Genomic DNA, 26913 nt, shown 5'->3' with positions numbered 1-26913 from the left:
AAATTCAAAATGGCGGCTCTCGCTGCTACGAAAGCATCAAAATCCGATTCTCTTGCGAAGATTCCGGACAATATATCAGTTAAATATTTACCAGATAAAGCCAAATTATAGTGAAAGGCCTTAGAAAAGGGATTAAATTACTTTCTACAAGGTTATATTCATGACATTAAAGTTTTGGAAGAGGAAAGTATCTGCCATGTTACCGCGAGATGCTGGCCTTCAATGAGAAAAAACGACAAGCCTCATATGTTAAGTGTCGATGTGGAGAGGGATTCCATACGATATACGTATTGCTCATGAAAGGCAGGGTATGTGGATGTCCAATTGTATTTAAAAAAAAATATTATACAGTAGCTTTATTCTTAAATATACATTGTGTAATATAAGCACTTTTGGATCGCCATGTTTTTGACATTTCATGCCGTAATACGGAAAACGAAAAAATATTTGCAAGTCGTCGAGTAGAGAAAGAAGTAATATACTATATGTTGTATTTCAATTTATTGGTTTTCATATTTCTAGTTACTGCCTCGTTTAAGACATTTAACATCTGGAAAGTCAAATGATACTTCACGGGTCAGTGTAGGATAAACACATGCCAATTTCACAGCATGATATCACGCTTGATTCTAGGACATTTGCCCCCCCGGATGTTTGCCCCCCTTTTGGACCATCGCGGACATTTGCCCCCCCGCCGTTTTCGAGGGGGCGGACATTTGCCCCCCCGCCGTTTTCGAGGGGGCGGACATTTGCCCCCCCCCCGGTTTTATAAGTTTATACCAAGATATTAAAAATATATTAATATATAAAAAAATGAACATTTTTTTCTTTAACTATTTGTTCAATTTACGTGCAAACTGCCAACCGATTTACACCAGTTTGTATGTTTGTCACTAATTACATATAAATACAGATTACACCGTTCAGGTCACACATGTGACGATGTAGGCTTAGGTAAGACAACAATGTAAATCCTTTTATAATATTTTTATTTCAAATCAGAAGTCATATAGCACATTTATAGCACTCATATATACAAGTATATACAGCAAAAAATACGTTTCTGTTCTCTGAATGGTATGATAAGTAATTCACTAATCAAGATCAAAATAGCACATTCATTTTAGCACATTCATCATATCATATTACAGGTACATTACAGATGTTCAGTCCTAACGCAGTCGGATGTGACCCCCAATGGCCTGCAGAAACTCTTCGACCGTCTTCTGTCCATTGGATAACTGCTGGCACAGGGTCTTCAACGTCTTCTGGTATCGTACTGTTCCCTTCCTCGCTGGCTTCTTTGATGGCTGGCCTCTCTGGACACGGAGGATCTCTGCTTCCACCATTGCAGCGTCCTTCTCGAAGCAGGAGATGACAGTCCAAAGCGAGGGATTGACGTGGCCGACGAGACACCGGAACCCATTGTTCCAGGCTTCACACACGTTGTTGGTCCTGGCCTCGTCGTTCAAAGTGGCTGTGTTGACGTTCCAAGTGGCTGGCTCGAACCTTGGTTGAGTGCGTCGGAAGATGAGGCCACCGGTCTGCGATCTGACAGATCTGAAACAATAAAACAATAACATATTTAGTATACATTAACAGTACATGGATATTGTTATGGATTAAGAAATAATCGTTTTGTAATTATTGACTCATTGATCGAGGTGACAATTTATATATTATTTAAATTTGATGGCTAGAAGTGTAATTGTATAATTATGTTATGCCAATAAACTGCTGCATTGAATTGAATTTACCTGAAAGGGCCGTTGACGTAGTTCCGATCGAAGTAGTCGACTACTGGCTCCAGGACTTCTGTAGTCTGGCTCTTCAGGTACGCCATTCCTTCCTTCACCTGATCCTCTGGAAGGAAGGCCAGTCCGTCCAACATTCCACAGAACTGACGAATGTCTGGGTCCTCCCTGTAGGTGGCCTGCAGTCCTTCCCCTTGAAGATACCTCCATGTTGATTGCGTCAGATGGTAGAAACATCCCTGTAAATATAACAAATGTTTCGATAATTTAACATTGAATATTTGTTAATGGATTATATTTAAAATAATTTAAACTAGAAAATGTGTCCATAGGACACAGATGCACCTTCACAAGTTCACACGCCGAGTAATACATTCAAGAAGTTTCAAGTCTGTACATCAAACGCTTTTAGAGATACACGCGACACAAACTTTTCGGGACGTACAGACGGAATGACCTGTTCGCCTGAACGCTGAGCTGGATTTCTTTCCGGACCTTTAAACCACCGACATGGGAGTCGTCTTTCTCGTGGTTGTGCTCTCGTGAGGAACGAATCTCTGTGGCCTGTAATGAATTTCTTTTATTTTATTAACACGCTGGACGACACACTCTATTGACAAGATTTCTAATTTCGAAAGAGTTATAACAGATTTATCTTAATTCAGTGAGTATTTAAAGAAATAACTTACTGGACTGTCAGTAATAACTGCTCCTTTGCATTCCAAGGTGCGTCTCTGTGAGCACTCCCAGGTGATGGTGGTCTTGCTGCTTTTCTTCTTCGTGTACGTAAAACTATCAAAGCAAAGCTTTGGTGCGCCTCTACTACTCGTAATGAATTCCATGTTGCTTCGTGGAAGTGAATTGTGAGTTGTAATTTGTGATAGGAAATACGTCCATTATATGAGTCCCGTGTTCTTAGTTTGTATTTTGAGCAAAAGTACGTCACATTTTTCTCGTTAATTATCTCTTCTTTGATATCATGCAAACAGAGGTAAATAGCGCGATCGAGATTGCTTTAATTGTTTCTCATTAATTAACTCTTCTTTGATATCATGCAAACAGAGGTAAATAGCGCGATCGAGATTGCTTTAATTGTTTCTCATTAATTAACACTTCTTTGATATCATGCACACATAGGTAATTAGCGCGATCGGGATTGCTTTAATTGTAGTGTTGGATCGCACTTTAATACAAACACATGTTTGGTGTTGATAGTTTGTAAGATTATTAAAGTTATCGCAAATGTCCGCCCCATCGAAAATGGAGGGGGGGGCAAATGTCCGTTTACCATCACGCTTTTGTTTTGACAATTTCTGTCAACAATCTCTGTTTTCATTTTTTATAGATTGAGCGGTCATTGTTCACACGTGGTTGGCTTAATCAAGTCACTTCAGGAACTCAATTTATACAACTTCACCCATGTTCCTGATCAACAAAGTTATACAAGTATTCCCCAACAATGGAATGTGCCAAAGGGATCAAAGATCAAGCCAGTTAGAGTGAACCAAGTCATAGTAGCACAGTCGGAAAAGGAAACCTGTCCTTTGCCAGATGGATACACACACCAAGTTTACAAATTTTAAATTTAATTAAATAAATGAACTACAAACACACAATTCACTTTACAATGCTTTATTCCAAACATAAATAAACTAACAGTTATTCAATTATATCAAAGAAGCAGAAATAAAATCATATGATTCCTGTATAATATTTAAACAAATTTTAACTCTTGCTTCTTTGAGCAGAAATATATCGACATTTAAAGTTTGTTTATATTCCCACCAGTTGCTTTAAAATCTGAATTTCACAACACTTTGATGAAAGTGCAAACTGTAATTCTTCAACTTGGACTTCTTTTTGTGACAACTGTTCTTTTAGGGAAGCATTCTGAGCGGTAAATGCAAACATATCCAAAGGTGATGTCCCTGAAAATAAATACATATAAATTTTACATTTAAGACAAGATGTTTAAAACTGACTCCTACCATTTCTCAAGAGTGTGGGAATACCTCTGATTGAAATGCAGCACCTATTGATTTACCAAAAGAGTTCACACCATTAAATTACCACACAACCTGTGAAGACCGAAGTAAAACAGAACTGACAACAAGATCACAGGCATTGTTAGAGTGTTGGTTTCACTTACATGGACATTCGGTCTGTGTTTCTACTCCTTGTACAGTGTCTGCAGGATCCTGGATCAGCTTTTCTCTGAAAGAAATTGTTGTAATGTTGATATAATTATATGCAAATTTACACACACAAAAAAAACTGAATAATTTCCGTGTAATAATGTTCTCTTGAGTTCTTTTGAGTGTTCTGTTCTGTAACATACCAAATACTTGTATTAAAATATAAGTAACTATAATGCTGTTGTTTGGTATTGAAAAAGGAACAGTGGCATTTTAAAAATGAGTAGAAGTCTACAAAATAATACAGTCTCAGTTTTGCAATTTATCCTACATGGTACATGTTATTCAATCATTCGCGCACTTCATAAAGATAAATAAAACTCTAACGTACAGGCATGTGATATCTTGTATAAAATGCATACACTTGCATTTTGTGTATAAATGCTGCCATAAGTTTCCTTTCCAAGTGACCGCTTTGTGTGGAGTTTTCTTGAAGATGTTTTTCTCCAGCCATCAGCTGATAATGGGTCAGGATACTCTTTAGATGGTCCATTTCCTCCATGAAAGTGCTTAAATATGCATAATAGTAAAATATAATTAGTGTGACAAGACTCCACAATGCCAGTCAGTAACATATTATACAATAAAACAGTAGTTTAAACTTGACACATTCTTTACCTGATGGAAACTGTTTAAGCTTTCAACTAGCATGATCATGGAAGTCAATATTTAGGACACAAGAAAGTAAACAAAATAAACATTTGCAGAATTCAGAATTTTAATTGAAATGATTGTATTTTGATCGTTTTACGATAAAACCAAATTTTAATTTACTAACCTTCGAGCAGACATCTTCGTGCTGGTTTATCCTGTTAACATTCAGTTTCTCGTGTGGCCGTCCACAGGCTTTAATCCAGCATTTGCACTTTTCAATGTCGGATTATAGGTAGGAAATCGTTTAAATCGGCCTCCATTTAGTCCCTCCGGATACCTTTCATCCGCATAACATATTCCCCATCCGCATCGTTTAACCATTTTCACAAATAAGTCTTAAAGCTTCAATAAAATGTCCGGTTGTCAACAGTTATCGCTGCTGTGAGTGTGGGTAAAGATGGCGGACGGGACTCGGTGAATAATATGCAGCTTTCTCATTGGTCAATAATGATTAGTCTGATTGACAGGTCGGATCGATGTATAATTTCAGGCCGTGAACAATTGATTATAGGTTCAGCATTATCAGGCGGTTATTATTAGTTAATCATCATCGGACGGTGATTATAAGTTAAGCATCATCGGGCGGCGATTATAAGTTAAGCATCATCGGGCGGTGATTATTAGTTAAGTATCATCGGGTGTATCATCGGGCGGTGAACATAAGTTAAGCATCATCGGGCGGCGATTATTAGTTAAGTATCATCGAGTGTATCATCGGGCGGTGAATATAAATTAAGCATCATCGGGCGGCGATTATTAGTTAAGCATCATCGGGTGTATCATAGGGCGGTGAACATAAGTAAAGCATCATCGGGCGGCGATTAATAGTTAAGCATCATCGGGTATATCATCGTGCGGTGAATATAAGTTAAGCATCATCGGGCGGTGATTATAAGTTAAGCATCATCGGGTGTATCATCGGACGGTGAATTTAAGTTAAGCATCATCGGGCGGTGATTATAAGTTAAACATCAGCGGGCGGCGATCATTAGTTATGCATCAACAGGTGTATCATCGGGCGGTAATTATAAGTTAAGAATCAGCGGGCGGCGATTATTAGTTAAGCATCATCGGGTGTATCATCGGGCGGTGAATATAAGTTAAGCATCATCGGGTGGTGATTATAAGTTAAGCATCAGCGGGCGGCGATCATTAGTTAAGCATCAACAGGTGTATCATCGGGCGGTGAATATAAGTTAAGCATCATCGGGCAGTGATTATAAGTTAAGCATCATCGGGTGTATCATTGGACTGTGAATATAAGTTAAGCATCATCGGGCGGTGATTATAAGTTAAACATCAGCAGGCGGCGATCATTAGTTAAGCATCAACAGGTGTATCATCGAGCGGTGATTATAATTTAAGCATCATCGGGCGGGAAGGTTTTCCACCTTCATGATATCTTAACAAATCTTAAATCAAGCACTTAATGGCATGACAACTAAAATAACAAATATATTTTTAGACTAGGGGAAGTTCAATATTCTAGATCATGGACCCGCACATGCACATGGAGCTTTACTGATAATTTCTGCTACCGAGGGCATTTGTTGTGAAAAAAATTAGATTATTTTTCTAAAGCTTAATGTTTGTTTTTCCCAGCCGGGAATGTAGGATTGATGCTTAATATAGATTCAATTTGGTATGGGCTCATGATTTCCGTGTCACTAGGATACGACTGTTTCTTGATGAACATGATAAAAGTCGCGGCTAATCGATTAAGGGTTGCTTTCGAAATATTCGAGATGACATTTTACACTAAACGTCTGAAAACTAGCCTTATTTCTGCGTAGATACATGTTGAAACAATGCCATAGTCGTGAAAGGCTTCCACTTGAATAGAGTCATTTGAATTGATATCATACATTTGCAAAATACTTATTCGTTGAGTTCCGATAAATTAATTTAACTTGAAAATATTAATGATTTTGTTCACTTACAAACCTTAAAGTTTAAATAACAGTTTTAAATTGACCGAGGTACTTTCCTTTAAAGTGCATTTATGACAAATACAACAAACCAGGATGCAGGAAGAGTTGTGATTTATTTACATGTTATACGATATACCCATGTCTTAAAATAAGGCCGAAAACTTGATTCAATATATAAAATGCACGTTTAACAAAAACAGTGTAACAACTCATGCACGGTTCAACGATATATACCCTAGTACAATAACTCACCAACTGCATATAGAAATAGAAGGAGTTGTTTCACTCTTGCATTAATGTGAACATTTGACACCCGACTATTGAAAAGCAATTCTACTCCGGTGAAGATGATATTTGTTGACAAGGAAGAGAGCGTGCAGTCAGCCATGTTTATTGTCAATACTCTTTCAAAATCTACAACCAAGAGGGGTAGTTCCCCAAACAAAATTGATCAACAGATTTCCACTAAGTCCGCTTCTAACTGGTGTCTTGTCAACAACTAAAAAGGTATATAAGGGCTCTGCATCTTACGATGGGACATACCGACTCTGATACGAGATATCGCAGCAAGAGGATAAAAAAGAGGAGAAAAAGAAGAAAAAATCTATTAGGCATAAAGGAGAGACTATTATTGATAGATGAAACCAACATTTGGTATGGAAGGAACGAAGAATTGCGCCATGGTGATTGAGGTAATTTAAAGATTTATACTTTTTTCAGTATGTGTTGATGGTAATAAATAACGAGGATATATTATATTATACTTGTGTTCATCGATTATGGCTGCTTGGTTAAGTAGCTGCAATTTCACTTCTCTATTCCTAATTTCAGGATCCCCGTGAGGAGAAAAAGCGTCCAAAACTTGCGAAGTACCTGGCTGCTTCGCTGGTTGGCCTGGTAACGGTTGCCGGCATTGTCGTGCTCTCTGTTTACCTAGGGACAAGGATTTCTAAGGGCGCATACGAGGTAATAATTACAGCTTTAGACAGCACAAGTTATTGCATATGCGCATATGTTTTTTTTATGTCTAAAATCGTCCATGACTTTGACGGTAGTTACCGCATCCAAACATGCAATGATGTAATGTATATATTTGGTTATTTTGATGCAACGTAATAAGAGGATATGTCGTGTTGAGAATCAAATTTAGAAAAAGTTGCCATTTTTTATTGATAAATAAGCATTGCATGGAATGCCCGAGTATGCCTGAGTAACAATAGCACTGGGTAATTGAGTTTCTGTTATAGCACTTTCTCTCAGCTCGATTGTAAAGAAAGCGTATAGCATATATAACAACTCTCGGGTCCGTCCCCCGGGTAGAAACCAGTACTGGTGTCCGTTTTAAGAAACACTGAAAACCCACAACCATTTAGTGACAGGCGGGCTATTTAACAACTTGGCCACACTCACCTCTCAAAAGGAAAATTGAACATGCGTATATCTTTACATTCAGGGTGCTTGGCGGAAGTACTCGGATGGGGAGGGGCGGCAGGTGGAGGAGATGATCACCCAGACACAGGACGAGGTTCTTGTTGACGTACCTAACTCCGTACACATGGTGTACGACTATAAACATGTGAGTGAACAGCTTGTAGACATTCCAGTTGTTACATGAGTGAAGTTTTCAACTCATGTTGTAAAGTCTGCATCGATTGGTTAAGCAATACGTTTACGCCTGTATAGTTTCAAATTGGTTGAACTCCTTCCACTTATAAAGAAATAATTCACTCATTATTGTGAGAAGAGAAGCAATTAAACCATATATAGCATATTAATTTTTCTAAAATATTATTTTAAAAAAATAGTTGAGATTTGTTTCATTTTTTTGTATTCGTTATATTTCAGGGCCTTGTCTTCCGTCGTTACACGGACACGAATACCAAGAAACGCGGGCCTTGCTACGCCGCGTACATTGGAGAGATGGACCCCAAACCGGACACACAGTTTGCCGAGGAAGGACAGGTCAGTGGTCATTTAACGGTTGAAAATTATGTATAGAATTCGTATGTGTTAACGTTCGCCAGTCTTTTTTACCGCGTGGTTATAATATTAAAAGTTTTTAAAATTGCGAAGAATAACTTTTTTGCATAATAAAAACGAACATGAGAACTCCTATTTTGCAATGAAACTTGACTTTATTTAGCAAGAATTTATCCATCAAATATGAGCTATAACACTTTAGATGCCAGCACCCACAGGAGAGCCGGAGATAAAGCAGCAATGGCGGTTCACAGATAACAAAGTACCATCCAACTTGGCCAGCTCACCCAACGTTCAGAACATGTGTCAGGATACAGACATCTTCTGGATGGAAAGTAAGTCCCACATAGTTATCTGTGTTTACTTTTACTAAAACCATCCAACTTCAACAACAAAAGTATTTATTTTTACATTAGTTCACAGGATGTATTTATGTGCATCGCTGAACAGATTTGATGGTATAAACGACTCATCAAGTTATTCATCCAATTGCTTTATTCAACACTATACTCTAACTGAATTTAGTTAGGATTGAAATCTGTATCTTGCCGAATCTCAGATTTGTAGCAAAAATATTTATATATCTTTAAGTTAATATTGTGCAGGCTAAATCATCGAGTAGAAAGTAAACATATATAATGTTATTCACGGTCTGGTCATGAAACATATGCTCATACCTTACAGAGACGGCGGACACTGGACTGGAAAAGAGAGAAGACTACGTCCTTGTTTACTTCGGGTCTGTGTACTACGATGCCATCTACAATGGCGTCGCCGGTAGACTGGAAGCACGATATTACTACGCCTTCAACGTCAACGGTGAATTTCAATTCGTCTATTATGAACTTTGGTTCACTGCATACTAGTAAATACGTACCAGCCTGATACAGGACCAAGCAACGGATACAGTCGTATAGATGTTTAAGATACTTTTGTCTATTTAGTGTGTTAAGTTGAGATTAAAACGACTCGTTTTCAATTCAATAGCCATGTTTATGACTGACTTGTAAGTGTGTAAAACACGTGCTCTGACATTGCTCATGTTGATAAAATCACTATCTTTCATGCTGTGTGCAATGATATAAATATGTAGTAAACTATTTATGCGTATGTACATTTTGTTTGCCAATTTTGGAGATTATAGATGATTTAGTTTTGATATAATCATTGCAATAAATGCATTTATAAAATGTAGATTCTGTGGTTTGTCTGCATACTTGTACCCATGTGCATTGACGACTCGATGGAGCCAGGCGTCTTTTTCTTGAAGGAAAAATGCCACAAAAAGGAGTAAAAAACATGTCCCTTCTTTAATTTCAATGGACAATAAAAAAAGAAACGAAACGATTAATTCAGATTGTAAGAGGAATGGAAATGGTAACAAGCAATTGTTACTTGACATTTGGACGCCAACACACAATTCAGTGCCATTTTTAAGTTTGAAATACTACTATTATTACTATATTAACACTGTTTATAATGTATTCTACAATTAATATTATTATATTGCGTTTCATTGTGCTGACCGTTCCAAGGCGGTACACCAACACCCCATGATAAACACCCTCAGTTTTATACATTATTATTGTTGTGTTGTAGTGGATGTTAGTGTTGTTATTTTGTGGGTTTTGGCCCTGTGCCTTTGAACGGGGCTTATAATGTTTAAGCTTTCGACTACTGGACTTGTTTCTGTAGTTTTTCATATGAATATTGACTATATAGTTTTCAATATTTAATTACATATGGAAAACAAATTGTTGCATAAATGCCGCTTTCATAAAACACTCATCAGAAGCCTTTTAAAAGACGACATTAAACTACTAGTATCGCATATCAACATTTCTATCATATCCGATTACTTAGATCTCTATATAGAGAGTAACATGGGGCTATTGTCACAATGACATGAATATTCAAGGGAAGTGCAGTAAAGATACTTGAAGATTTATGTAATCATCAACGTCGTATTCAAACCAGCAAATACAATGTACTTACTCTAATACTAACGATCTGTCAACGCCGAAGATAACCAAAAAAAACTAACGAAAAAATAAATCCGAAGAAATTAACTGTTTAAAATTCTATTTGTATGAATGTTATACCGTGTTTGCATGTATGATTAAAGTGTTTACATCAGTCCCGATGTCGTTGTGACAGTGGCCTTATATTTATCCAATATCACGTTTAAAGGCTCAAGGATCATGTTCCTTAAAGTACTAAACGAGAGACGTGACAATGACACACTCCACACATATCGCGATAATATTAATATAAATGTCGAAAGCATTCTAACCATAGTTAATATATAAGCTTAACCTAATATGCTATTTATCAAAGCATAATGGCATTGTATAAGACAAGAAAGTAAATCGATGTAATGCATCAAAAGGCGCCATGAATTAGTTTGCGTAGATAACAGATTTGTTGGAATAAATTACAAATGCATTATAAATATAGTTTTTTAATATGTTTTTATCGGTTTGAACATCACTTGACGGCTCTTATCCAGTCAATGTGTGCAATTAAGAATGAAACGATACGCAAAAAACCGCATCCCGATGTATATTGTGAGATGCTTTCATAAATTGGTCAATTTGTAATATTTCTAAAACATATATGTTGGGTCTGATCACAGAGATATTGTGAAAGAACCCTGGATATATAATCTATACTTTGTCCGAGGCTTGCCCATGATTTCCAAACATAAGATAAAGACAATGAAAATAATATAAATATTTAAAAAGGTTTTCCTTGATTGCAATGATTGGCACTATAATGTCCACTACGGGCTTGCCTCAGTTACTTTACCTATGGTTATACTTTGTAAGCCAGAATTAGATAACATCATATAAAAAAATCTAAATTAAACTGTTAATCCTAAGAAAATGTCGTAAACGTATGGATAATGTAAGTTGCGGGCGAACTATTCGGGTTGCTTGTCTGTGAATTGAAAGAATATTCAGGGTTTTGCCACCACTATTATATTACCGCTTTGTTGCCTTAAAGAAACGCTACACTTTATTCTAGTAACGTTTGGTATATGTGCTCGCTCCATTTTCTGTAGATCGCCAAAATGAATTCTAACTTATTTGGTGTTTGCACTAAGTTGATCCACTAGCGTCGCCCTTTGTGTAGTCATGAGATGTCAACCTTGTTCGTGAAGTTGGCAGTCAGGCAGCTGGGCAGCGTGAAGTTGAGAGTATGGCTGCTTGGCAGCGTAAAGTTAGCAGCCAGCAGCCCAGCTCCCTGGCAGCATGAAGTTAACAGTCTAGCAGCCTGGCAGCGTGAAGTTAGCAGTTTTGCAGCCTAGGACCCTGGCAGCGTGAACTTAGCAGTCTGGCAGCGCGGCACTTGAAGTTAGCAGCCCAGCAGCCTGACAGCGTGAAGTTAGCAGCTCAGAAGCCTTACAGATTAAAAGCGTGAAGTTAGCAGCCCAGCAGTCTGGCAGATTAAAGTCAGTAGTCTATATGCCTGGAAGCGTGAAGTCAACAGCCGAGCAGCCTGGCAGATTAGCAGCGTAAAAACTTCCTTTACAATAGATATTCCACGTTTAGTGAGATTTAAGCAATGATGAAAAAAAAGAAAAAAAAGAAGGATATCCTTCACAATAGTTCGTTTGCAAAACACGCCTTTAAATGACGTCAACTACTAAAATGTATACTTTAAAAACATTTACAATTTTCTTTTTATGTAAACTAAAAAACATCACTTAACTCGACTTTTTGATTTCAGTCTGCTGGCAAATCTAGCTCGTTCCAGCAACGCGAAGCGTATTATGATATTTTTACCCAGACTGGATACAAGGCTTTTAGTATATGTAACGTTCGAATTATTCCACGTTTAATGACTTAAAGATAAGATGGGAAAGGTTTCTGAACACCAAGCTTGTTCGTTGTGCCATTTCACTTTATGAAACTAAGCCGGAAAATACTGAAACAAGGAAAACTACCTGGTTTGTTGTCAATGCACGTGATGTACGTTCTTGCCATTGAAATATGGCCCTTGGAATTGAATTAAATTACATACTATGAATGCACTTTATTCTTGGTTGAACATCTCTTGTATTATAAATGTTACGAGAAGCAGGCGTGATAATATAGTGTCAACACAACTCGTACCATGTAATAGAGCCTTCTTGCTTTTAGCTATGTCGTGCTAATCGGCTTATATTTGGGTAATAGTGGGTAACCGACTGAAACGGGCTGTCCAATTTTGATTTATCACGTTTCCTTAAGTTAGATGAACAATTAACCAACAACATAAAACAAAATCATTGCAAAGTTTTGTAAAATAATTATTGTGTTCATAAGCTAAAGAGCTCTAGGACTTCAAACCTTTAAACTCAACTTTCTCAAAATGGGGAAATATGTAGTTAGACCACTCTGAAATTCAAGAGACAAAATGTGTCATTTTTTTAAAATCTAACTAGAAAGTTCTTGTGAAATTGTGAAAACATTATGAACAAATAGAAACGCTTTCAGGAAAAAGGAAACAAAATGTAATTTCACACCGTAAGGGGTTGAATACCTTAAGAAATAACAACTTTTTCGCTCTCTTCGCCCTTCTAAATAATTAACGCGCTTTACAATAAGTTGCAACTTCAGGGACTAATTGAAATAAAAAAATACATATTAGAATGTTTGCTTTTCTATGGAATCAAGAGTCAAGGGTACCCAACTATTAGGACATGGTTTGGCACATGTCATACGTATTGAACCGAGTGCGTTGGGACCTATCCTCATGCCCCTGACTACTTATATTACCGAAGGCCGCTTCTATAGAGATACACGTTTAAAGTTTTCAATGAACAAGTGTTTACATTTTAAGACTACCAGAAAAGTTAGCTATTTTCAATAACACATTTCTTTCACATTTCCTTATTCATGTTGTAAAGGAATCATTTTGATGTCCGGGAATGGTTAAACAGTATATATACTTACGGTTCTGAGGAAAGCGTGCATGACAAAAGGTTGCTCCCCTTAGTTACAACCCCTCTAACGTCAATTCCTGGATCCGCCCCTGGATATGATCCAACTGTTGGAAAAATCGGACTTCAGTATCTGTCATCGACTATGAGGGCTGATTAAGTACGCATTTACTAATTCTTGTCTCCCAGATTTTAAGTGAAATCCTTGCTGCCGGTTCAGTACACAGGTTGTTTATTCGAAATCATATCTCTATCTATGTGTATTTTAAGTCAAAAGCTGGATCAAGCCGTATGTTACAAATTACGGCGGTCATTGTTTTGGTAATTGAACACTTTAATAAAAGAACAACAACATATATCTAGTCATCTATATTGTATTGAATTATACAGTGTACACAACCACATTACACATTTGATACACATATATGGTGTACTCAACCACATTACATATTTAGTACACATATATGGTATACATTTACATAGTGTACTCAATCACATTACATATTTAGTACACATATATGGTGTACATTTATACAGCGTACTCAACCACACGACACATTTAATAAACATACATGGTATACCTTTACACTGTGTACTAAACCCAACGACATATTTAGTACACATATATGGCATACATTTAGACAGTATACTCAACCACAAGCAACATTTAGTACACAAAAAAGGTATACATTTACACAGTGTACTCAACCACATAACATATTTGAGTAATTTGAGTACACATATATGTGTATGTACTGCAACACAGCAGAAAAACTGCAAGCGAGGAACCAAACAGCAAACGTTCGCAGCAAACACGTTTAATGAACGCATGACCGGTATATCAAACACGTTTGCTGAATGCGTATTAACAAATTGTTTAATGCTCATCTACGTCATTATTTAACATGTTAAGACTGGTAAAAGGCTTGCTTTTCTGTTATTTGCTTAGAAAAGCAATAGCCCGAAAACAATAGCTTTTCGAAAAAAGCATAACAGTATTAAAGTCCTTGGTATGGAAAATTAATGAGATATACTTTATGCTGCTATGGTAAAAAAGAAAGCTTAGGTGTATTATAAATATTGCGTCAACTGAGTTGTATTCAAATGTTCAAAACCATAAGTCTAAAAGACTATTGCAAGTTGTATATAATAAAGCATTTCTTTGCATTTCAGCAATGAATTAAACTGAGTTAGTTGTTTTATTCAAATATTACATCAAGAGCTTATCTAAGCTTGTGAGCCATTTTAAATGTTTAAAATCATTTGTTTAACTCAATCAAAATAGGTGTAATGTTTTTAAAACATTGAAAATAGTCAAATTCTGTATACATGTAATAAATTCAACTATAAAATTCACTTGTTCTGATAAGGTTCGATTTTGCAGGGACCTGATCATGAAACTCGAACACCTAAAGTGTGTCAAGGTCAGCTGTCTGGCTGTCTAAGTACGTCACAGTAATCTCAAGTTTAGCTGTTTTCCTTTGTCTGTGTATCGTTTTGCACGTTTCAAGCTGTCTAAGACTTTCTGGTGTTATAATCTTTTAGAGTGCTTTTCATAGATTTAGCAATAGTAATCCTTCAGACGCACAAATTAAAACAGCTTTCTCAGATTAATTGAAACTGTTCATTGTCAGCATTGATACATATAACACTGTAAACCCCCCCCCCCCCCCACACACACACACTTACTTTTGCTGGAAACACCCTCTAGCTTGTGGTATTTTGTTTCTATGAATCACATAGTCATACTAAATTATACACAAGGACAAGACATTATATAATGGCACTCGAAAGGTATAGCTGTATGCCTTTACCACATAGGTTGTGGGTTCGATCCCTACCAGGGTACTTTCTTATGACCTCTTAAAATGGACACCAATACTGTTTTCTTAACCCAAGGAACTTACTCAAGCATAATTCTATAAGCTTTTGGCTTCATGACAACTCCTTTAAAAATCAAACTACATAATAAATAATTAATAAATATTTTGCAAATCATCAAAATTGAAAATGACCCCTCGGCTATATGCCAGCAAACTGACGCACCACCACGGACCTTGGTCCGAATATAATATTATACCACACTAAAGGAAATGATGAGAGTGTTAAATGTATAAAATTAATTCAAGGGTATTTCTTTTTAAATCTGATTCTAATTAAAACAGACTGCAGGTTAATAACTGCATACTATCAGCTTGGACTAGGGTTGCAATTTTTACCCCTAACTCTATCCCCCAAAAGTAGAGTTGCACCTCTATATCTAGAGGTGCTGGTCTTTATATTAAGGTGCATCTCTTTATTTGAGGTAATCAAAAACATGTTTAATGTACACTGCACAACATATAGACGCACATCTAAATAAAGAGGTACACCTCTATTTCGAACTTTTTAAAAATTGAGATGCACTCTAATTCATATAGAGGTGTCCCTTGTAATTTATTATACACTTGCGAACTTATGTTTATTCAAAATACGGCATCTGGTAGCTTTAATTAGTGGATGATGTACAAAATGTGAAAATATGCAATCATGCGTCTGTTTAATGGTCCGCCAACTGCCACTTATCCGGTACCCACTCCTTGAGTTAGATTTTGCACTGACAATGTGTCAGCAAATGAGGTGGCATTCTGAAGTAATAACTTAATGATTAAGAAGGGCTCGTGCGCTACGCTCACTCCGCCCATTCTTAATATTTTAGGTTTAAAATCATGTCATATTATTATTTGGTACTTAAAGGATGTGAAAAAAGGGTGTAAGAGCAATTCATAACACCTACTTGTGACATATTCGTATGTTTGAAAACTACGGTTCAACAAAGCTCTTTATGCATAAAAGCAAAGAAGAAAATGATATTCGGATTCAACAATACACTCTGGACATTACTTTCCTTAACGCTCTTAAAATTTAGGTTTATTGAATCTACCTCTCTCAATTTCCAAAGTATGTGAGGTAAATCTAAACCGGGACAATTGGTGTTCCACTTTGATATTATCGATACAATTTAAATAGTTCTCGTAGTTCAATTAACATTTTGACATGCTGTTATGTGCTCCATTCTGGGAGGTTACACAATAAATCATTCAATTGTTGTTAACACTGAAAACCTTCCCTGCAAACGAAAAACAAGGCTTTCTCTGCTTGCTTTTAATCTCCAAAAAACAGCGTACCACAAGATCGAACGTAACAGTTATGTGTTGTTAACATGCTCCATCCAAAATCTGCATTTGGTGCTGTGTGGCATAAAGATATCTATGACACAACGAGGCGTATTGTCAACTTAATACTATCTCGTGCTCTGGATGTTTCGCGTTTCAACAAAGTGAAGTCATCCGTTATTCGCTGATGATATAATTTTACTCATTGCATGACCTCCCTTGAATTTGCAACGCATGCTTACTACTGTACGGAGAGGACTTGGAGACTATTTAACGTCACTCCAGTATTCATTGTTTTGGCTGCCTGGTTTTACTAAGATGCATACTAATAGATTATGTGTTTTTGTTTCATTCGTCGTAATTTAAACCATGAGAAATGAAATGCGGTTCCAGGACAGCTAATTTTATACCATTTGGTATTTCAATTGAGGGAAATACTTTCGGCAAAATATCTTTCAGAAGAACAACATACACACAAACACAGCTGTCTCGGTCTGATTTGGATTGCTCGCTGACAGCTATTGAAGATGCAACACTGTCGACGCGCGCTTGCATGAAATCCGAGCCCGCATCTAACTACGATCATCTGTATGAGAGAATGTTGTTTTGTAATGGTTCCCAAAAATGCAATATTAACTCCAGGGACAAACTCTCCAGTGTTCTAATGAATATTTAAATGACCGTTCCAAGGTGGTACCATTGAATGATTCTGATGTTTTAAGTTTTATGTTATGCATGTATGTGTATCTTATCTTTTGACGCTGTCAGTTAGGCTTATGCTTGATACTTGCATCTTGAAACAGACTCATGGGTTAACGGTTGGACTGTTGACCCCGTTTCTGTAGTGGTTCCATTGTAATATTTAGTAGATTAATTGGTTAAAGGTGATATCAGAAGATAACTGTTAAGAATCAACACACATGATAACATACACACTGCCGGTCAATATCAATGAACCATCTATCAACCTCGGAATATCCGCACTAAGTCTAGTATATCCGGTCAAAATCTAGTATATCCGCTCTTAGTCTAGTATATCCGCTCAAAGTCTAGTATATCCGCTCTAAGTCTAGTATATCCGATCTAAGTCTAGTATATCCGCTCTTAGTCTAGTATATCCGATCTAAGTCTAGTATATCCGCTCTAAGTCTCGTATATCCGATCATAGTCTAGTATATCCGCTCTAAGTCTATATATCCGGTCAAAATCTAGTATATCCGATCTTAGTCTAGTATATCCGATCTATATCTAGTAAATCCGCTCTAAGTCTTGTATATCCGGTCAAGATCTAGTATATCCAATCTTAATCTAGTATATCCGATCTAAAACTAGTATATCCGATCTAAGTCTAGAATATCCGCTCCAAATCTAGTATATCCGATCTTAGTCTAGTATATCCGATCTTAGTCTAGTATATCAACTCTAAATCTAGTATATCCGCTATAAATCAGGTATATCCAATCTTAGTCTAGTATATCCGCTCTAAATCCAGTATATCCGCTCTAAATCTAGTATATCCGATCTAAGTCTAGTATATCTGCTTTAAATCTAGTATATCCGATCTTAGTCTAGTATATCCGCTCTAAATTTAGTATATCCGATCTTAGTCTAGTATATCCGCTCTAATTCTAGTATATCCGATCTAAGTCTAGTATATCCGCTCTAATTCTAGCATATCCGATCTTAGTCTAGTATATCCGCTCTAATTCTAGTATATCCGATCTTAGTATGGTATATTCGATCATAGTCCAGTGTATCCGCTCTAAGTCTCGTATATCCGCTCTAATTCTAGTATATCCGGTCTTAGTATGGTATATCCGGTCAAAATCTAGTATATCCGATCTAAGTCTAGTATATCCGATCTATATCTAGTATATCCGCTATAAGTCTAGTATATCCGGTCAAAATCTAGTATATCCGATCTTAGTCTAGTATATCCGATCTATATCTAGTATATCCGCTCTAAGTCTAGCATATCCGGTCAAAATCTAGTATATCCAATCTTAATCTAGTATATCCGATCTAAATCTAGTATATCCGATCTTAGTCTAGTATATCCGGTAAAAGTCTAGTATATCCGATCTTAGTCTAGTATATCCGATCAAAGTCTAGTATATCCGCTTTTAGTCTAGTATATTCGCTCTAAATTTAGTATATCCGATCTTAATCTAGTATATCCGATCTAAATCTAGTATATCCGAACTTAGTCTAGAATATCCGCTCCAAATCTAGTATATCCGATCTTAGTCTAGTATATCCGATCAAAGTCTAGTATATCCGATCTATATCTAGTATATCCGCTCTTAGTCTAGTATATCCGCTCTAAATTTAGTATATCCGATCTTAGTCTAGTATATCCGATCTTAGTTTAGTATATCAACTTTAAATCTAGTATATCCGCTCTAAATCAGGTATATCCAAACTTAGTCTAGTATATGCTCTAAATCTAGTATATCCGCTCTAAATCTAGTATATCCGATCTTAGTCTAGTATATCCGCTTTAAATCTAGTATATCCGATCTTAGTCTAGTATATCCGCTCTAAATTTAGTATATCCGATCTTAGTCTAGTATATCCGCTCTAATTCTAGTATATCCGATTTAGGTCTGGTATATCCGCTCTATATCTAGTATATTCGCTCTAAATCTAGTATATCCGATCTTAGTCTAGTATATCCGCTCTAAATCTACTATATCCGATCTTGGTCTAGTATATCCGCTCTTATTCTAGTATATCCGATCTTAGTCTAGTATTACCGATCTTAGTCTAGTATATCCGCTCTTAATCTAGTATATCCGCTCTAAATCTAGTATATCCGATCTTAGTCTAGTATATCCGCTTTAAGTCTAGTATATTCGATCTAAGTCTAGTATAACCGCTCTTATTCTAGTATATCCGATCTAAGTCTAGATTATCCGCTCTAATTCTAGTATATCCGATCTTAGTCTAGTATGTTCACTCTAATTATAGTATATCCGATCTTAGTCTAGTATATCCGCTCTAAATCTAGTATATCCGCTCTAAATCTAGTATATCCGATCTTAGTCTAGTATATCCGCTCTAAATCTAGTATATCCGACCTTAGTCTAGAATATCCGCTCTTATTCTAGTATATCCGCTCTAAATCTAGTATATCCGCTCTAAATCTAGTATATCCGCTCTAAGTCTAGTATATCCGCTCTAAGTCTAGTATATCAGCACTAAGTCTAGTATACTTAGTATAGTTCATCAGCACTAAGTCTAGTATATCAGCACTAAGTCTAGGATACTTATTTTAGTTTATCAGCACTAAGTCCAGTATATCCGCTCTAAGTCTAGTATATCAGCACTAAGTCTAGTATACTTAGTCTAGTTCATCAGCACTTAGTCTTGTATATCAGCACTAAGTCTAGTATACTTAGTGTAGTATATCAGCATTTAGTCTAGTATACTTAGTCTAGTATATCAGCATGAAATCCAGTATACTTAGTCTAGTATATCAGCATTTAGTCTAGTATACTTAGTCTAGTATATCAACACTAAGTCTAGTATACTCAGTCTAGTATATCAGCATTTAGTCTAGTATACTTAGTCTAGTATATCAGCATTTAGTCTAGTATACTTAGTCTAGTATATCAGCATTTAGTCTAGTATACTTAGTCTAGTATATCAGCATTTAGTCTAGTATACTTAGTCTAGTATATCAGCACTTCGTCTATTATTCTTAATCTAAACTGTTTAGAATCAACACACAAGATAACACACATACTGCAAGGCATTATCAATGAACCATCTATCAACCTCTGAATGGTCGACGAAAATGAGAAACTAGCTGAGAAGGGGTAATCCTGATGGTCATTGTAGCACCAACCTTCGTTTTTACATAACTGACGTGCTTTCTAGTATGACATTCTCCTGAAACACCATATAAACGACGCAAAACAGTGTAAATGCATGATTCTCCCTCTCGGAAAATGCTTTGTTTGGTGTGAAATATTCAATATCACTCCAAACGGTGAATATTAGGCAGCTTGTTCGCCCTTTCGTCGAAAGAGACCTGGAGTTTTTATTTGCAGTCACACGATGGTATGCCGTCTCGGTTTACATTGGATGGATAGGATCACTTCCTCTCTTATTCCGTGCAAATGTTTCCTCTTTGACGTGGCTTCATTTGAGGTTCGAACGGTTAACTCTCTAACAGTACAATGGGAACTAGATCAGACAAGCATCCAAGGTTTAATACCAAAACGATACTCAAAGGAAGAATGAGGGACACATGACGTCACAACCACATTGGGACGGTAATCGTGACATAATGGAATAAGACATTTGCAAAAGTACATATACAATTTGTCCAAATATAATTAGACTGTATAGTCCTTATCTCCATGTCCCCGACCGGTAGTAGTGTAAAGAATTTTCTAAAACACCATAACAAAAATGCTCCCGAAGACGGGCCAATCTTTACCCTTGGAATTTAATTTTACGGCTCATGTTAGGGGATCTATTGCTTATGAATCCAACCAAATAAATATGCTTTAAGGTAAGCATTTGACCGGAAGAGAACACCTTATAAAAGATGCATGATTCTTTTTTGCGGCACTGAGATTCAAACTAGTTTATGTATTACACACATTCACTCATTTTCAATATTTGCATCGGTTAGTAAGATGACAATGTACTTGGTCATATTGCCTTTATGGCTGAAGAATATTGTAAAAGCTTATGAAATGTTATATTTATTGACTGATGAAAAATATTAATAATAACTATGTGAACTGTAATAAGCTCTGTGTTGTCTAACATAACATATAGCTTGTGTCGTTTCTGTTTTATGATAAGTTGATGCTTGTAAGACAAAGAGAGTTTAAGTCAAGTCTGTCTACACTTTGTCAAGTCTGTCTGCACTAGATCAAGTCAATCTGCACAAAGTCAAGCATGTCTGCAATAAGTCAAGAACAACCACCCGAAATCAAGTCGCTCAAAGTGAAGTCTTTCTGAACTAAGTTTAGTCTATTTGAACAAGTATAGTCCAGTATAGTATAGAATTTTGCACTTGGACGATATATTCGCACTAAATAAAGTCTATTCGCACTATGTCAAGTTTATCCGCATAAAGTCAAGTCGCACTTAATCAAGAAAATTAAGTCAAGTCTATCAGCACTAAGTCTAGTCTATCCGCACTTAGTCTAGTGTGTCCGCACTATGTCAAGACTATAGGTATTATGTTCATTCCTTTTCGCACTAAGTAAAGTTTATCTACACCTTGTCAACTCTATCCGCACTTAGTCAAGTCGCACTAAGTCATGTCACACTAAATCAAGTATATATGCACTATGTCAAATATTTTCACACTAAGTCAAGATAATCCACAAGTTTATTGGCACTTTGTCAAGTTTATACGCACTAAGTCAAGTATATCTGCACTTAGTAAACTATAATTGCACTAAGTCATTTTTTCCACACTAAGGCTAGTCTATCCGTACTAAGTCAAGTCGTGTTAAGTCAAGACGCACTAAGACAAGTATATCTGCACTAAGTCAAGATTATCCGCATTAAATCAAGAAGACCATAGCCGAGAAAAACAGCAAACAAAAAAAATAATCCGCACCATTGTTCATGATTTATTTGCAAGTTTCACAAGGAACATGCTGATGATATATCCTGTACACACTTGTTATCTTCATGCTATTGACCCCTTTATTACCATGATTGTAGCTGGTTCGTCTGGACTCTAAAACGCAGGCTCTGCTAGTTTTTGATACTGAAGCTTCAGAGTTTAAAAATTATTCCATGAACAAATCCTGCGTGTGACTTGAAAAGATTCAGAAACGTACTATTGATATCTGGAAATATTTTTATTACCAGAAGCTTTGCTTTTTTGTTGGTGGGAAATGCTGTTCATTGTGTTAAGGTTTGGGCGAAAATGATCTCAGTTCATATTTTTACGAAAATCTACAAAAACATGTCCAGAAGTCAGAAATTTAAACATAAAACAGGGAATACAGAAACAAACTTTTGCTTCCACCCCTTGATAAATATTCAGCCTGGTATTAATAATTTCAGGCCATGAAAAAATGATTTAAAGTTAAGTATCATCGGGCGATGATTATAGGTAAAGCATCATCGGGCGGAATAAGAAGTTAAGTATCAACCGGCGGTGATTATACGTTAAGCACCAGCGGGCGGGGATTAGAAGTTAATAATCATCGGGCGGTGATTATAAGTAAAGCATCATCGGGTGGGATTATAAGTTAAGCATCATCGGGCGGTGATTAAAAGTTAAGCATCATCGGGCGGGGATTTGAAGTTAAATATCATCGGGCGGTGATAAGAAGTTAAGCATCATCGGGCGGGGATTAGAAGTTAAGCATCATCGGGCGGGGATTATAAATAAAGCATCATCGGGCGGGGATTAGAAGATAAGCATCATCGGGCGGGGTTTATAAGTAAAGCATCATCGGAGTGTAATAAGAAGTTAAGCAACCACGGGCGGTGATAATGACGCTTTACTAATAATTTCTGCTACCGAGGGCATTTAATATTGTTGTGAAAAAATAGAGTATATTTTCTAAAGCTTTATATTTGTTTTTTTCCCAGCCGGGAATGTAGGATTGATGCTTAATATAGATTCAATTTGGTATGGGCTCATGATTTCCGTGTCACTAGGATACGACTCTTTCTTGATGAACATGATCAAAGTCGCGGCTAGTGGATTAAAGGTTGCTTTCGAAATATTCGAGATGATTTTTTTTCTATTTTTACAACAAACGTTTGACTAGCCTTATTTTTGCATAGATACAGGGTGAAACAATGCCATGGTCATGAAAGGCTTCCACTTAAAGAGAGTCATTTGAATTGATATCATACATTTGCAAAATACTCTTTCGTTGAGTTCTGATAAATTTAACTTATCAATCTTAAAAGTCTTAGTGAACGAGTTATTTTCCTTTAAAGTGCATTTATTACAAATTCAACAAACCAGGACCCATGAAGAATTGTGATTTATTTACATGGTATACGATATACCCATGTCTCAAAATAAGGCCGAAAACTTAGTTCAGTAAATAAATAGCACGTTTAACGAAAACAGTATGACAACTCATGCGCTGTTCAACGATATATCGTTACCCTAGTACAATAACTCAACAACTGCATATAGAAATAGAAGGAGTTATTTAACTTTTGCATTAAGGTAAAAATAAGACACCCGACTATTGACAAGCAGTTCTACTTCGGTAGAGATGATCTTTGTTGACAAGGAAGTGAACGTGCAGTCAGCCATGTTTATTGTCAATACTCTTTCAAAATCTACAAATAAGAGGGGTAGTTCCCCATACAAAATTGATCAACAGAATTCCTCGAAGTCCGCTCCTGTCAACAACCCAAAAGGTATATAAGGGCTCTACATCTACCGATGGGACATACCCACTCTGATACGAGATATCGCAGCAAGAGGATTAACAAGAGAATAAGGAGAAATAAATATTCTCAAGTGTGCATTAGGCATAAAGGAGAGACTATTATTGATAGATGAAGCCAACATTTGGTATGGAAGGAACGAAGAATTGCGCCATGGTGATTGAGGTAATTTAAAGATTTATACTTTTGCTGTATGTGTTTATGATAAAGATTAACGAGGATATATTATATTATACTTGCGTACATCAATTATGGCTGCTTGACAAAGTAATTGCAAATTCACTTATCTATTCTAAATTTCAGGATCCCCGTGAGGAGAAAAAGCGTCCAAAACTTGCAAAGTACCTGGCTGCTTCGCTGGTTGGCCTGGTAACGGTTGCCGGCATTGTCGTGCTCTCTGTTTACATAGGGACGAGGATTTCTAAGGACGCATACGAGGTAATAATTACAAACAGCTGTAAACAGCACAAGTAATTGCATATGTTATATTTTATGTCTTAAATCGTTCTTGACTTTGACGGTAGTTACCGCATCCAAACATGCAATGATGTAATGTATAAATTTGGTTGCTTTGATGCAACGTAATACAAGCCATTTAGAGGATCATGTCGTGTTGAGAATCAAATTCAGAAAAGTTGCCATTTTAATTGATTAATTATCTTTGCATGGAATGCCCGAGTATGCCTGAGTAACAAAAGCAATGGGTAAATGGGTTCCGGTTATAGCACTTTCTCTCAGCTCGATTGTGACGAAAGCCTATAGCATATATAATAACTCTCGGGTCCGTCTCCCGGGTAGAAACCAGTACTGGTGTCCGTTTTAAGTGACATTGAAAAAGAGTTCCTGGTGGGCTCGAACCCACAACCATTTAGTGACAGGCGGAGTCTTTTACCACTAGGCCACACTCACCCCTCAAAAATCTAACATGCTTATATCTTTACATTCAGGGTGCTTGGCGGAAGTATTCGGATGGGGAGGGGCGGCAGGTGGAGGAGATGATCACCCAGACACAGGACGAGGTTCTTGTTGACGTACCTAACTCCGTACACATGGTGTACGACTATAAACATGTGAGTGAAACTTGTAGACATTCCAGTTGTTACATGAGTGAAGTTTTCAACTCATGTTGTAAATTCTGCATCGATTGGTTAAGCAATACGTTTATGCCTGCATAGTTTCAAATTGGTTATAAAGAAATAATTCACTCATTATTGTGAGAAGAGAAGCAATTAAACCATATATACGAGCATATTAATTTTACTAAAATATTATTTAAAAAAAATGAGAATTGATTCATTTTATTGTATTCGTTAAATTTCAGGGCCTTGTCTTCCGTCGTTACACGGACACGAAAACCAAGAAACGCGGGCCTTGCTACGCCGCGTACATTGGAGAGATGGACCCCAAACCGGACACACAGTTTGCCGAGGAAGGACAGGTCAGTGGTCATTTAACGGTTGAAAATTATGTATAGAATTCGTATGTGTTAACGTTCGCCAGCCTTTTTTACCGCGTAGTTATAATATTAAAAGTTTTTAAGATTGTGAAGAAAAACTTTTTTGCATAATACAAACGAACATGAGAACTCGTATTTTTCAATGAAACTTGACTTTATTTAGCAAGAATTTATCCATCAATTATGAGCTAAAACACTTTAGATGCCAGCACCCACAGGAGAGCCGGAGATAAAGCAGCAATGGCGGTTCACAGATAACAAAGTACCATCCAACTTGGCCAGCTCACCCAACGTTCAGAACATGTGTCAGGATACAGACATCTTCTGGATGGAAAGTAAGTCCCACATCGTTATCTGTATTTACTTTTACTAAAACGATCTAACTTCAACAACAAAACATACAAAAGTATTTATTTTTACATTAGTTCACTATGCAAGGATGTATTTATTTGCATCGCTGAACAGATTTGATGGAGAGGTATAAACGACTCATCAAGTTATTCATCCAATTGCTTTATTCAACACTATACTCTAACTGAATTTAGTTAGGATTGAAATCTGTATCTTGCCGAATCTCAGATTTGTAGCAAAAATATTTATATATCTATCTATGTTAATATTGTGCAGGCTAAATCATCAAGTAGAAAGTAAACATATATAATGTTATTCACGGTCTGGTCATGAAACATATGCTCATACCTTACAGAGACGGCGGACACTGGACTGGAGAAGAGAGAAGACTACGTCCTTGTTTACTTCGGGTCTGTGTACTACGATGCCATCTACAATGGTGTCGCCGGTAGACTGGAAGCACGATATTACTACGCCTTCAACGTCAACGGTGAATTTCAATTCGTCTATTATGAACTTTGGTTCACTGCATACTAGTAAATACGTACCAGCCTGATACAGGACCAAGCAACGGATACAGTCGTATAGATGTTTAAGATACTTTTGTCTATTTAGTGTGTTAAGTTGAGATTAAAACGACTCGTTTCAATTCAATAGCCATGTTTATGACTGACTTGTAAGTGTGTAAAACACGTGCTCTGACATTGCTCATGTTGATAAAATCACTATCTTTCATGCTGCGTGCAATAATATAAATATGTAATAAACTATTGATGCGTATGTACATTTTGTTTGCCAATTTTGGATATTATAGATGATGTAGTTTTGATATAATCATTGCAATAAATGCATTTATAAAATGTATATTCTGTGGTTTGTCTGCATACTTGTACCCATGTGCATTGACGACTCGATGTGGCCAGGCGTCCTTTCCTTGAAGGAAAAATGCCACAAAAAGGAATAAAACTTGTTTCATTCATGAATAATTTCAATGGACAATGCAAAAAGTTAATAATGAAACAAAACGATTATTTTAGATTTTGACGGGAATAGGAAAATAAACAAGCAATTGCTACTTTAAATTTGAACGCCAGCACACGATTCATTGT

General features: G+C 36.6%; 4 protein-coding genes across 5 annotated transcripts; 2 read left to right on the top strand and 2 right to left on the bottom strand.

Moving 5' to 3' along the window:
* Positions 1-826: 826 nt before the first annotated feature.
* LOC128203091 (uncharacterized) lies at positions 827-2175 on the bottom strand. The gene is made up of 2 exons (XM_052904361.1): positions 1758-2175; positions 827-1560 (listed from the first exon to the last, which is right to left on the bottom strand). The coding sequence occupies exons 1-2, from the start codon at positions 1889-1891 to the stop codon at positions 1173-1175; spliced, it is 522 nt and encodes a 173-aa protein (XP_052760321.1). The 5' UTR covers positions 1892-2175; the 3' UTR covers positions 827-1172.
* A 1201-nt stretch (positions 2176-3376) lies between these two features.
* On the bottom strand, positions 3377-4999 carry LOC128203670 (uncharacterized). 2 transcript variants are annotated; one of them, XM_052905192.1, is made up of 4 exons: positions 4728-4999; positions 4281-4458; positions 3904-3968; positions 3377-3682 (listed from the first exon to the last, which is right to left on the bottom strand). In XM_052905192.1, the coding sequence occupies exons 1-4, from the start codon at positions 4739-4741 to the stop codon at positions 3598-3600; spliced, it is 342 nt and encodes a 113-aa protein (XP_052761152.1). In that variant the 5' UTR covers positions 4742-4999; the 3' UTR covers positions 3377-3597. The 2 variants fall into 2 exon arrangements, with proteins under 2 accessions (XP_052761152.1, XP_052761151.1); XM_052905191.1 differs by having other exon boundaries at positions 4318-4458.
* Positions 5000-7066: 2067 nt separating this feature from the next.
* Positions 7067-9708, top strand: LOC128203720 (uncharacterized). The gene is made up of 6 exons (XM_052905253.1): positions 7067-7226; positions 7366-7500; positions 7988-8110; positions 8380-8496; positions 8717-8849; positions 9199-9708. Exons 1-6 carry the CDS (start codon positions 7173-7175, stop codon positions 9378-9380), a joined length of 744 nt encoding a protein of 247 aa, XP_052761213.1. The 5' UTR covers positions 7067-7172; the 3' UTR covers positions 9381-9708.
* A 14293-nt stretch (positions 9709-24001) lies between these two features.
* On the top strand, positions 24002-26668 carry LOC128245356 (uncharacterized). The gene is made up of 6 exons (XM_052963492.1): positions 24002-24162; positions 24301-24435; positions 24945-25067; positions 25319-25435; positions 25656-25788; positions 26160-26668. The coding sequence occupies exons 1-6, from the start codon at positions 24109-24111 to the stop codon at positions 26339-26341; spliced, it is 744 nt and encodes a 247-aa protein (XP_052819452.1). The 5' UTR covers positions 24002-24108; the 3' UTR covers positions 26342-26668.
* The last annotated feature ends 245 nt before the right edge of the window (positions 26669-26913 follow it).

Source organism: Mya arenaria, chromosome 9 (assembly GCF_026914265.1).
Source record: "Mya arenaria isolate MELC-2E11 chromosome 9, ASM2691426v1".
In the NCBI taxonomy this organism is placed as follows: Eukaryota; Metazoa; Mollusca; class Bivalvia; order Myida; family Myidae; genus Mya; species Mya arenaria.
Note: the sequence above shows the minus strand (reverse complement) of the source record. Positions and strands in the feature narration are given on the sequence as shown.